Below are 14060 nucleotides of genomic sequence, written 5' to 3' on the forward strand. Positions count from 1 at the left end.
GTTCCAGTAGGTCCTATTACATTGCATGCTACAGTAGAGAAGGTCAGTTAAAACAATGTCTGAGAAAAAAAAGAGGGAGAGGAAGACCATTTGTCCTAGAGTTCAAAGTAACTTGCAAATATTTCCCTTTTCCTATGTCTTCCCTTTTTGGTAAAAGGTAATTTGGCATTTGGAGATGCCGTGTAAAAAAAGGACGGCCCCACATTTGTAGCTTTCAGATGTTGGTTTTGTCTGGAATAGTTTTATATGATCATAAAGTACAATAAGTTTTATGAGGCATACATTTTGTTTCAGTTAAAGAAAATAAGATCGTAATATATCAAAAATCTAGTAGTATCACACTCCAGTGAGTTTAGAAGTCAGAATTAATTTCCCTGATTTTTGTTTTTCCCTGGCATGAGATTATTCAGCATACACACAGTATCTGTATAGTCTCTCAGATAATCATTGTTTCCTTTAATCCTAAAAAGTAATGTCTCTTGTTTAAGGGAAAAAAAATAAACTGTGTCTTTTTAGAAAGCTCTACTGACAAGTTATCACAGAATGAAAGGGTATGGACACAGAAGTTGCATCAGAGGAACCTACCTTAGTAAAGGAAAATGACCTACCTGTACATTCAATCTGTAGTGTTACAGTTTCTTCTTTTTGAGATCTCATTTACCACTCAGGCAAAAAAAAGAAAGTAAAGAGAATGAGTAACTTTCTCTGCCTGCAACACCAGCATGAACCTATAGTGGATGTATTGCAAATAATTGGTTGTGTGAGACCAAGTGCTGGGAAATCTTCTGTGGACTTCCAAATGGAAAATATTCTGGATATTAGGCTATTTAAAAGTTCTAGTAGAGAAAGTTATAGAGTTGCAAGTTAAAGAAATTGTACCTAAAAAAAGCTAATAGAAAAAGTTAAGCTATTGGTTATGGACCTAAGGAAGACAGGACTGTGATGTTTTCTAGGCACTTTATTCTGACTTCTGTGATACGCAGAAGCCTTAAAAAGTACTCTGTAAATGAAACCTATTTTTGAATGTGAACTGTTATGATAAGTGGGTCTCATTACAAACATTTGAGAAGGTAATATTTTTATTTGGCACATATAACCTCTACAAAGTAGAATTTGGCTTATTTTTCCCCCATTGCATGTTATTTCTAAACACAAACAAAAAAAACCTCATTACTTTTCTAATATTTGTGCCAATCATGGAACTACTTAAAAGCTTCCTAATCAATTAAAAGATTGAGACTATTTCTAAATCTTTCTAGCTTCTGTACTATGTTATATCATAGTAGAAGACAATTTAATAAATTAATCTTTATATAGCAGTTTCTTTAGCTGCTAGTTATAAAAATAGGCAGCTTCTTAACATCCCTTGTACCTACCATCAGTTATAAATTTTGGAAGAAAAAATCAGTATATTTATTTGTCAAATATACTACTCATTCTCTGGCTGTAGGGTGAAAAAATACTCTTTTGAGACAGCCAGGTTTCATCTTGGCAGCCTTAGCCACTACAGAGCTCAGGAGGCCAGGGCAATTACGTGTATTCCCTTTGCCTCCTGTTTCCTCTAACAGCTGCTTACGTTTTTCTTTATCAACTCACTCCTGAGTAAAGGTAATGACTATAAAATTGAAAGCTTTATTTACCAATACTGTTTCCAGGTTATTTCCTGAAGCTTATTTTTTTACTTCTTTTCCTGTCTCCATCTTCTCTAAACTCTTTAGAGTCGGAGGTGTTAGATGGCTTACTGGGTGAGATGGATAGCTTTGAGGACACATTCAGCATGCCAGCTGAGTCCAGTGGAACTCTTCTGCTGATGCCACGTGCTCTGGATGCAGTAGAGAAATATGAGATAAATCCAGACAAAACACAAGAAAAGGGGGATGTTCCCTGTCAGCAGCCTAATGGAAGAAAGAATGGCATTTCACAGGAAGTCAAAGCAAATAGCTGGACTGAAAACAGCCACTGTACTCGAGCGAATGGTTCTTTACTCCAAAACACCAGTGAAGATACAGGGGATGGGAAAAATGGCTTTTCAATAGGACATGAAAAAGAATTAGAGTCTCTTAGGAACTCAGGAGATGTGTGTGGTTATGGAACACACAAGTCCTTGGAGAACGAGAGGCCTGTGAAAGAAGGTGTGCAGTCTCCATCAAGCCAGTGGTCTCAACTGAACTTATCTGATCTTGATGTAACTCGCCTGGAGATGTCTGTCTGTAGCTCTCCACCCTCCAACTTACGTAGGGAGAAAAATTTAGAAGAAAAGTCATTACTAATGGCCAAGGATGATGCTGTGGAAATATCTTTACTGAACTCTTCAAGCTTGGTAAAAGCACAAAAGCTGTTGAGTGTCGGTTTGTCAGAAAAATGCTGTGAAATGAAAAACACTGAAAACAACCCAACATCGGAAATAACTTCAGTAAAATCTGTGTCATTGAATGTACAAGATCCAGAGTTAGTTAAAGGATGTGCAGCTGAGGTTTCCAAAATGAGCTTCTTAAACTGTAATTCTTTTTTAATTGAACGTGGAAATGTCACAGAGTATTCTGTAGTCTACAGTGGCAACTTTTCCAAGCATTTAAAAGCAACTTCTAAATCTGTCATAACTGATGTTCTGTCTCACCCACTTGTATGTAGTGCCACATCTCAAGATAACTGTGGTGACCTGCATTTAATAAATAGTGAAAATACTCTTACAAAGTCTGGTTTTAAAAACCTGAAGATGTTACCCAGCTTGAGCAAGAGATCCAAGAAATTTATTTATAGAATAAATAATACTTTGCTGTATCAAGAAGAAAAGATACAAAAAGAAGTAACCTCTGAATCACCTAGTCATACTCTATTACCACATTTGGAATCTGATTCGTACAAATTTAGAGGCTGTCTGGTGGCCAGTGATGTTGAGCAAGGTATATTATTAAGCTTTTCATCATTTATGGAGGATTCATTATTTGTGATGAGCCTTTCATGTAAATGTTTCAGATAAAATCATGTGAAATCTTGTGCTTGTGGAAAAGTAGCTGGGCAACTGGGAATCAACATGTGGGATGGGTCTGTTATACAGTGATAAGGACAGCATGATTTTCAAGTAATCTTGTGCTAACTTTTTTCATAGCCGGTTAGTTTCTGGAAGAGAAGCTTCCACCCTGAGCCATTATTCTAATTGGCAAGCTTAGTTATCTTTGTCAATGCTGGTTTTACATCCACAGTGTCAAGGGCCATTTTGTCTGAGTTGGTAACTTGTTGGTAAGCAATCATAAAGGATGTCATAGTTGTATAGTTATTGTTATAAAAGTAGATGCTTTAAGACTTTATATCCGTTTCTTCCAAAAGCACAAAATATTTTAAAAAACAATATAATGAAAGCAAGCACATGCTTCTATTTTTGGAAGCTGTTATTCTTGCTAGAAGAATTACTTTATATTAGGAGTTGAAGTACTTTCAATTTGAAACAAATCCTTATGTTGAGACACAAGGAGTTGAAGCCCATCTTTTCAAATTTCATTACAACTAAAAATGTATTTTTTTTACCGTAGCATTAACTGCAGCCAAATCTCTTGTTTCTGGCTGTTAGAATATAATTAGGTTAAACAGACCTCCAGCCTTGTCAAGGTGTTTACATTTGAAAAAAAAAAAAAGTGATACTTTGGAATCTGCTGTTAAGCTTGTGTAGAAATGATCTAATTAGACAAAATTTTATGAAAATCTGAATCTACATTTGTTTGAATAAATTTATTCATGTTTTTCTCTGTAATGTCTTGTTTTGTAGACCACTTTATTCCTGCTGAGAGAAAGCATTTGGAATCAAGCACCAGGACAAAGAACTTCAGCACTTCTACTTTAAAAATGGATATAAAGGATAACTCATCCAATAATTCCTTCAGTGATAGGCTGAAACAACAATACCTGAGAGACTTGGGGGAAAATGCAAGAGAGAACCAACCTGCAACATCACTAAAATGCTTAGAAGTATCTGATACACTGAAAGAAGACACAACAAATTCTTTAAATAGTGAGATTATTTCAGATATAAAACGTAAAGTTCTGACTTCAGCATGCCTGATGGCAAGAAAGCGTTCCAGATTTCTCCCTAAAAGCTGTGCTGTAGAGAAGGGTGAAGAAGATAAGGACATGAGTGCCAAGGTGAACAATGGAGCTGCTGTACCTCAGAGCCCGAAAGAACTTGAGTCTTCTCACAGGGACAAGGAACTCTTGGTTGATATTCACGGTGACTCTACATCTGTGACAAGCAGCAGTTCCCATGATACCTTGTGTCAGAGCAACTTGGGCATAACTGGAGTCAGTGACTGTTGCAATCAATCATCACCCAGTAAAAGGCATGCTGCAGACCAGAGGTCAGCAATTGACTGTAGAGAAGTACACAGACCCTTGGGAATAAACTGCTCAGAAAATTACAGTACTGGATTAAAACAAGGGGAGAAAACAGATGCAGATGCCTTTTCACAGGATGTGGCCAACAATGAAGACCCAAAGCCAGCTGAAAACAGCAAAAGCCCTCAAGCAGCTGCATTCAGTAATGTAGCTGTAGACATTTCTAAAGAACTGTTAGACTGTGTAGATAATAATTCTTCAAATGAAGTCATTTCTGTGGAAGATAAACAAGTAGCACCTATGTATTCCAGCAAAAAGCCAGATAAGAACGTAAAGTGTAAAGGGGAATCATGCTTGAATCTTAATGCATGCAGTGTGAATCTGGGCTTCAGTGGCTTTCAGACTGCTTCCAATAAGCAGATTAAATTCTCTGAAGCCAGCATAGCAAAAGGCAGAATGCTGTTCAAGGATATTGAAAATGAATGCTTTGAAGCCTCTTCAGTGGAAGGAGTCAGAAACTTTTCACATCAAATTAAAAAGGAAAATACGTTATTCTCAGTTTCAAAAAGCAAGTTGGGCAGTAATTTATCTGATTCTTCAGGTTCACAGGCAAGTTTTCTCAAGCCCAGGCATGCACAGTTTACTCCACATGAAGCTGACTTGTGTAAAAGCTTTCCTAGAACTCCACAAGCCTTGCAAGAAGCAAATCAATCCTTGACAGCAAGCCAAGAAGCTGAAATTGCTGAACTTTCCAGTATCTTGGAAGAAACAGGTAGTCAGTTTGAATTTACACAGTTTAGAAAGCAAAGTAACACAATACAAAGTCACGACTTGCAACCATTAGCAATTGTAGAAACACATGGAGCAAAGAACGTAGAAAATCCTTCTGAAGCAATGAAAGATCTGGGGGTTTGTAGCACTTTTAAATCGGAAAATCAAATAAAAAATGACAAGTATCATACTCAGGAGGAAGACACAAATGAAGACTCTGAATTTGTGGAAAATGAAAAAGAAAATGCTGTGGTTTTCCACAAAAATGACAAAAAGGTTACTTTTACTAACTTAGACATAAACAAAAGTAGAGGATCTGATGAGACCTTTCCCATTTCTAAGCAGGACAGCTTTTCTAATTTCATAGGCTTTACTTCAGCTGGAGGTAAAAAAATAAATATTTCGAAGGCAGCTTTGAGTAGATCTGCAGAGCTCTTCAGAGACTTGGATGATGATAACTATTTGTTCAAATCTTCTGAAAGTGGTACTAGATGTCGCAATTCAAATGGATCTATGCGTTCTAACAGTAATTTTTCCAGATGCCTGGCAAAAGAAGGCAAAAAAAGAACTGTTTGTGTTTCAGATTTCAAAAGCATGAATGGTGTTTCCCACACAGGTTCTGTTTCCTACCATGCACAGGATAAAAATGAGGAAAATACTAGTACAGTATTCAAGGAAAATGAGGAAAATAAAACAAAAATATCAGTAAATAAAACTGAAAATGTTAGCTTCAGTAGTACTAACATTATCAACAGCCTCTTACCCACTAAAAATCATAAGCAGAATTATAAAACTTCCAAACGAATTTTAAATCGAGGAGATGATGAAGGCAGTTTGCAAGACAACTCATTAGATGTAACATGTCTAGAAGATACTTTTACAACTGCAGGAGAGCACAGTTTAAATGTGTCATACAAAATGGAAAACCAGTCTCCTGAGCAGAAAGGAGAAGACAGAAAGGAAAATGAATGTTTGTCACCAAGACTTCAGACTCCAGCTGGTGCTGATATATCCATTCCTGATGCAGCTTTGGATCATTCTCTGCCCTTGTTCAGTGTACAGTATGGAGAAGGAGATGTAAATATTTTGGAGAATTCTGATAAAGAAAAAACAAATTGTAAAAATATGGAAGAAGATACTCCTCATGATAAAGACCTGATACTGAATGAAAGCAGAATAAAAATAAATTCTTACCATCAAATACCTCTTGAACAAGAGGTAAACGTGGGGAAAAATGAAGTGGAAGGGAGTTACCTGACTGGTTTTCATACTGCTAGTGGCAAGAAAATAGCAATTGCTGATGGATTTTTGGCTAAAGCAGAACAGTTTTTTGCAGATATTGATGTAGGAAAGGAACATGACAATTTTGAGAACCTCATCAAGAAAAGAAAATGTGTCAAGAACTGTGTTAAAGATTGTGATTTATGTATTAAAAACATTGCTCAGTGTGACTCAGAAAAACTCAATTTTAATGAAAAGCTTGTTCCTGAAGAGCTTGGAGATCAGTTTAATCAGGGAATAGAAAGCAGTCCTATTAAACATACTGCGATTCTTGATCCTACTAAGGTAGGTACATTTGTTGATCTAGGTGAAGCTTGTGAAGGGAGTTTGGTAACTTCACATGCGTGTAAAAAAGCTGATGTCAGACCTGGAAAGTCAGAATTGGAATCCCTTACAGGACAGAAGAGTGATGCTTTAAGTAGAACTCATTTGTCTGAAGACAAAAAACTCCTTGCAGAGAAAAAGATGGACTACTCACCAAGAAAGAGGGATGATTCAGAAAACACAGATGATTTTCCTGTGCACTCAACAGCATCTCTGCATTTAATGAAGGTGCCACATGACCTCGAAGAGAACTGTGTGCCTGGAGATACAGAAAATGCTTTATTTGTTGAGGAGAACAACAGTAAAGCTGATCAATCATACCTCTTAGATTCAAAAAGTAGCTGCTCTTCCTTGAATGACGACACTAAGGAATTCGACTTAGAACATTTAAATGGACCTGCTGCTGATAAAAATCACTTCACTGACACTATAGCTAGTGCTTGCCAAAACCAGTCACTAGTCAGTCTTCCTGAAGAAGAAACTAACTGTAACAGGTTAAAAGAAGCAACACTTAAGGTTGAAAAGCAAAAGAGTGATCTGAAACAAACCGTGTTTAGCACAGCAAAAGGGAAAGCTGTGTCTGTTTCAGAAAGGGCATTAGCAAGAGTCAGAGAAATGTTTCAAGACTGCAGTGAAGCTGTAAAATACGAAGTCGAGCCTGACTCAAGAACTAATCAAACAGAAATTGCTAGAAATTCATCTGCAGTCCTTCATGCTGAGTGCCCTAATTCTGCTAAATCTTTTCATGCCTCAACAAGTGAAGAGGTTAATTCAGCCGCATCTCAGTTTATTAAAATAAATGCAAGTGCTGAGGAAGACGGTCACCAAGAAGGAAACACATCTGCAGATGCAAAGTCTGTTTCAAATTCTCAGAAGCAATCCTTTGAGCAGAATATTAAGCTTTTAGGGCACTTTGTTCCAAATAAGCAGATAAAGCCATCAGATGCTTCTACAAGCAATTTTGGATTTTTTAGTACAGCAAGTGGAAAGGCTGTACAGCTTTCAGAAGAGTCACTCAGGAAAGCTAGACAACTCTTTTCTGAAGTGGAAGGTAATCATTCACCATGTGTACAAGACACATTTTTAGTTGAGGAAGATGTTGAAAAGTCTAAAATGCACACTGAAGTTCTTCCTAGGAAAATGCAGGTAGTGTCATCAAAAGGGGAAGAAAATACCAGCCCTGAATTGATTTCAGATTCTGCTTTTGGCTTCAGCACTGCTAGTGGAAAGCAGGTAAAAGTTTCTAAAGATGCCTATCAAAAAGCAAAGGCTATTTTAGAAGAATCTGATTATTTTTTGAGTAATGGGCTTTCCACTACAGATCAGCTTAGTTCAATTAAAGACAGTGGTCAACATGTAAAATCTTTAACAGATAAGGTGGTCTCAGAATTCAAAACTGAAAAAAGCTGCAATCAAGACTCTGACTTTAAAAGCATCTGCCCTCAGGAAATGACGTATTTTCCAAGCACTTACCATGTCAAAATGCCTGACCACACACCATACAATCAGAAAAACAAGCAGTTAACATCGTTTAAAAATAAATTTCAGCAAAAGGAAAGTGAGTCTTATGGAAAAGGGCAACTGAATCTGGGGTCAAAACCAGAGTCTGAAGCAATTTCATGCAGTTCTGCTGCTAAAGCAGAAATTAATGCTAATCTCCAAAGTCCAAAAAATTACTTGGAAGTAGAGGCTGTAGAAAGTGCAAGAGCTTTTATGGAAGACAGTTTATCCAGTGCTGGAGTACAAATTAATGCTGCGCAGACCTTCAGTGGCAGACTGGATAAAAACAGCCAAAATAAGACCTTTGGGAAGAGGCACTTTGGAGAAAACAACTCACTTGGTAGGTGTTTTATCTTACATATGTTCAGCTCCATATTTCTGCATAGTGGATTGGTTTAGGTTTTGGGGATCTTTTTGCATGTCACATTGATTTTTAGGTCACAGAGACATTCATGTTCTTTCTCTAGGTGTCAATAACAAAAGCTCCTGCTGCAGGGTGCTTCGTCCACTCTTTTCAGGCTCAAATATACTTCGTATATAATTAAATTACTGAAGGTTCAAGGAGAGATGCAGGTGAAGTGCACTGTGAGAGCTGTGCTGCTGGAGTGCACTGTGATGCACTTTCTGAAGCAAACTGTGTTTGCTAACTTTAGACTTGCAGACTTCATTTTGGGTGGAAAAGAAGTACTGGTCACAAAAGTTTAATAGCAGACTTCATTATGTGGGGTTTTGTTGTCACTCTTGATAACACAATATGCAGTCATTCTGTACAGCAGAAACTTCTGCAGTTTGTGTTGAGGTGGCTCTGTGTTTGAAAAGGCCATGGAAGACATGTGACCTGAAAACTGCTAATTCTTCAGTGTTTTATTTAGAAATTACAGTTATGTTGTGGCAATTGATACGAAACTGAACTTGAAAGGAACATAATTTTTAAAACTGTGGTTTTATTCTAGGTGAACCTCCAATTAAGAGGCAGCTTCTGCTTGAATTTAACAGAACTAAGAATTCCCCCAGGTCTTTGAAGGCTTCAAAAAGCACGCCTGATGGTAATTTTAGTCACCTTGTGTTCTAAGCAGTAATCCAGTGTCAGGTGTTATCTTGAGAATTCTTCAATTTCCAGTAACCTAACATACATAAGTTTGCTTAACTACTGCATTTATCAATGTAGTCATGGAAATTCAGGAAAGCTGCTGTGGGAATGTCTCTGCAGACTTGAAATCATGTGATTAATGGTATGCCTTATTGCCTAGACTCTAAATATATTCCTTCTGCAAGAACTCTGGTTTAATTTACAGTTCGGGAGGAGCTTATTCACTCTCTCACAATCCTAAATCTCACAAATTCTAGTCTCGGGAGAAAAAATGCATTTTATTGATTAACTTTATATTAATATAATTAGTAATATACCTAGTATATACTTAGTAATATACTTATAATATACTTAATATATAATTCCAGGCAGATATAATTTAGTTACATTGATAATTCCAAGATAAGCATGTCCTTCAATAATGGAAGGAGGAGTTTGTGCAAATGTGCCTTTTTCTGTTGTAACTTCAAATAAAAGAATACAAGTTTCTGAAAGAGTGCTAAATGGAATAGTGAGCCCACCTGGCTCACTCACTATCACTAAATATGATAAACATTGCCCTTTCAGGAGTCTAAAAATATCTTGCTGGCTCACAAACACAAAGTCTTGAGAGCTCACCATTGTGAGCACTTATCCTTTAGATCTCTCTGAGAGGATGTTTAAACAAACATTTTTGGGGGCGAGAAAGGTAAAGCTATTTAAATCCACTCTGAAAACTTTTCTATAGATCATTAATATAGATAAAAGATGTGCTGTAAATTTCTATCTATTTATGTAATGTGCCATTTCAAAATTTTTTTTTTCTAATTATCTTACAGGTATTTTTAAAGACAGAAGAAAATTTATGTACCATGTGCCTTTAAAACCCATAACTTGTCAGCCTTTTGGGTGAGAAATTTTAGAATTCTTTGTAACTGTCTAAAAATATACGGTAGTAGTTTACTACTCCCACTTTATAAAAGACTAATAATTTTATGACAAAATAAATATTACATTACCATATAACACATGCTGCTGCAGTAGACCAGTGGGAAGTGAAACAAACTATACCCTATTACACTGTGTCTTTTCCCAGTAGATAGAAGTGAAGCATTCTGGTTTTAAAATATCATAGACTGATGTTTTGTCTTTTTATTGATGCAGAATTGAAATCTGTATTACTAAATTACGAATACAAAACTCCTGACAAAGATTCCTGTATGCTTAAATGTTTGTATTTCTGTAGGTCAACTAAAGAACGACAAGAAGTCAAGAATCCTACCCTTACTTTGCCAGATCAAGACTTCAGAGGATTCCAGTCCAAACCTGCCATTTTTCAGCACTGTGCTCTCAGGCAGTCTTTGGATGGTGCTGCTGCAGAGGTTTCCACTCCCTGTAAGGCCTCGGCAAAAGAGAGTGAGGAGACGAGGAGTTTGTACAAATCTGGCAAAGCTGCTAAAACTTTTATTCCACCCTTCAAAACTAAGCTGACGTTTTCTACATGTGAACAAGGCAGCAGCAGCAGATGTGACTCACGCATCAGCAAAAATACGACACAAGAGATGGAACTAAATCAGGTCAGAACTGAACAAAATACTGCTGACCCTCAAGATCACCAGTCTTGTATCCAGCATGCAGCAGACTCTGACCTAGAAAACAGCAATTTAGGTATTTTCAGATTTTACTCCCTTAACTATTGTGAATACTGTCAGAGTTGATTCTTTAAGGGGTTTTTGCATAATTTGTCGGACTTTTTATAGATATATATATATAAAAAGAAGCTTCTTTTTAAGGCTTTATTTTGGCAGGAAAATTAGGAAATTACTGCTTTCCTAATATTTTATATTGCACTCCTAAAAGAGCATATCCTGTTTATCTCCAAAGTTAATTGAGAAGATATTTCAGTCAGTGCTTAGAAACAAGATAGTTTATGTTTCATTTGATATTTGATTTTTCTTATATACCTCATAGGTAAAATAATCTAGGAGCCTTAGATTAGCCTTGCTATACTTAATTCACTTTTACAGAAGCTTGATTTCATTCTGTTCACTAATTAAAATGTAGACTTTGCCATATAAATGGTTGATTGTGTCATTTTCAAAGAGGCAGACTTTAAATGCTCAACTGTTCAACTTAAGAATGTGGGTGTGTGCCTTTTAAGCTCTCTTGAATGCTCTGGTGTGTGCTATTTCTGTAATTTACAATCAAAGAATCTGGATTTTTTTTCAGAAGTACTTGTGTGTATTTGAACAGGTGTATGAACATTTGCAGAATTAGACCTTGCAATAACAGGCCAAAATTTCAGGATTATGCATCCTGTAGTCATCAAGTAATTTCTTTCCATTTGGAGTTTTCTGTGAAGACTGGGTTCAGTCTGATGAGAAAAATATGTGGGTGGAAGTTTAATTCAGGGACTTATATAAAATTAATATGGATATGTAATCTGTTTCATATAAGTATTCAAATGCCTTCAATAAACATTGCTTTCTAAATGCATCAGACTTTTAATATTTAGACTTCTAGTTTCTAAAAATCTGCAGAGTGGCACAGAAAAAAACGCTGCTCTGAATCTGCTACAGTGACTGTGTATCTTTGTTTGATAATGCTTTTAAAAGGTTTTGATGTTTTGAGTTTTTTTAATTTGCAGCTATGGCCAGGATGGTGACAAATCTCCGCTGTGCCAGAGATCTGCAGGAAATGAGAATTAAAAAGAAATGTAGGCAAAATATACGTTCACAGCCAGGCACTCTTTATGTCATTAAAACATCTGCAAGCAATAGAATCTCTCTGAAAACTGCAGTAGAAGAGAAATCTCCTAGCTTTTATTCTACAGAAGAGGTATGTAGATAATTTGTATTTTCTGTCTCGCATCTGTTTCTTAAACCTAGCAAATAAAAACTCAGTAGCTTTTGAATAGGTAAGTTCTTCAGTTTTTAGGTAAGTATTTACAGTAGCTGTTACACCAGTTCCTGCAGTACTTAAGTAGCATCTATCTAGGTTTTAAGACTATTCCAAATAATAAAGGTCATAAATCTCTAGTGTTATAATCAAACAGGAAAAAAATCCACCAATTATAATGCACATGAAGAGCTGGTTTAAAAGAACAGTTTAAATTTAAGCTTAGGTAAATCTACACGAAAATGCTCTTGCTTTTGGTACAGTGGATGTACAAAACCTATTGAATTTTTTTTGAATACTTTCAAAGAACACTGTGATGCTTTTCTGCTAAAATAGTTGTTGGGAATTCTCCATTCTCCGTGGTTTACATATGAAATGGCAAGCTCAGACAAAAGCTGTCTCAAGCTTAAGGACATGTTTAATCTGAATTTATAAGTTTGGATATTTAAACTCTGTGGAATTCTTACTGTATTGTCATTATTTTGTCTTTTCTGTCTGATTTTTTTCAGCTGTACACATATGGTGTTTCAAAACAGTGCATACAAGTTAACAGCACAAATGCAGAATCCTTCCAGTTCCTCATCAAGGACTTTTTCAGTAGGGAGTATTTGTTAGCTGGAAATGGAATGCAGCTTGCTGATGGAGGATGGCTAATACCTACAGATGAGGGAAAAGCTGGGAAAAAGGAGTTTTACAGGTACTGTTACTTAGGAACTGGGGGCAACTATGCTATTTATTAGTTAGCAATTTGCTTGTCTCCTAGAATAAATCCAGCACAGTGGTATTTTAAAGCCTCTGACTACTGTTTTTTTACTATGCATTTTTAGTACACCTCTGTTAGTGTAAAAGATATTATAGGATTGTAAATTTGCTATGCAGATTAATGTTGCTAGTGATTGATCTTCACTGACTATTAAAGAAAGCAAAGTCAATTTGGAAAATTTCTGGATAGTCTTCAACAGTGTAAATGGTCTAAAAAAATAGGCAAGTTAACATTTGCAGTGGATTTCAGGTTAATTTATTAACAATTTGTCTGCAGAGCCCTCTGTGACACTCCTGGTGTGGACCCCAATCTAATAACAGAGGCCTGGGTTTACAATCACTACAGGTGGATTGTATGGAAATTGGCAGCCATGGAAGTGTCTTTCCCACATGAATTTGCTAACAGGTGTTTGACACCAGAGATGGTCCTGTTGCAGTTGAAATATAGGTATGTGATAGCAATATTTTGGCAGGTGTAATTTGTGTTACTGTGTGCTTTCTGGTTTGTCAGTATTACAAAATAAGCACATCTACCTTGCATTCACTATGTAGCAGAATGCTTGTCTTGTTAAACTTACACATGGCAGTATTAAAAACATAGTGTGTGTTACTTGCAAAAATGTAGGAAACATTTGCTTTGCTACAGTGGTGCTTAATCGTGTAGATTGAGTAACCAACAGTTGGCTACGATTGTGTTTCAAGAAAAACAATGTGATGGTTTTTGTTAGCTTAAAAAAGCACAAATTCTTTTTTGTAGGTATGATTTGGAAGTTGATAAAAGTAAACGATCAGCAATCAAAAAAATAATGGAAAGAGATGATGCAGCAGGTAAAACACTTGTACTGTGTATTTCCAAAATCATATCACTGAACACAGTAGTATCTCCTAGCAGTAGCAATAACAACACGGAAAGTAAAAAAGCAGCAGCTTTAATTGAAGTTACTGATGGCTGGTATGGGATCAGAGCTCTTCTGGATCCACCTCTCAAAGCTTTCTTAGACAGAAGAAGGCTGGCTGTTGGTCAGAAGATCATAGTGCACGGAGCAGAACTTGTTGGTCCCCAAAATGGATGTACACCACTGGAAGCCCCAGATTCCCTTATGTTAAAGGTAAATAAAACATTAGTTCA

General features: G+C 36.4%; 1 protein-coding gene across 1 annotated transcript in view; it reads left to right on the plus strand.

Moving 5' to 3' along the window:
- Window positions 1–14060, plus strand: part of BRCA2 (BRCA2 DNA repair associated) — a 32687-nt gene that overhangs the window by 8340 nt on the left and 10287 nt on the right. The window contains 9 exon segments of the mRNA XM_063393437.1: window positions 1719–2903; window positions 3764–8542; window positions 9156–9248; window positions 10111–10180; window positions 10518–10939; window positions 11919–12109; window positions 12679–12866; window positions 13209–13379; window positions 13689–14040. Of these exon segments, the coding sequence (XP_063249507.1) occupies window positions 1719–2903; window positions 3764–8542; window positions 9156–9248; window positions 10111–10180; window positions 10518–10939; window positions 11919–12109; window positions 12679–12866; window positions 13209–13379; window positions 13689–14040 (7451 nt within the window).

Source organism: Prinia subflava, chromosome 3, assembly GCF_021018805.1.
Source record: "Prinia subflava isolate CZ2003 ecotype Zambia chromosome 3, Cam_Psub_1.2, whole genome shotgun sequence".
NCBI lineage: Eukaryota > Metazoa > Chordata > Aves > Passeriformes > Cisticolidae > Prinia > Prinia subflava.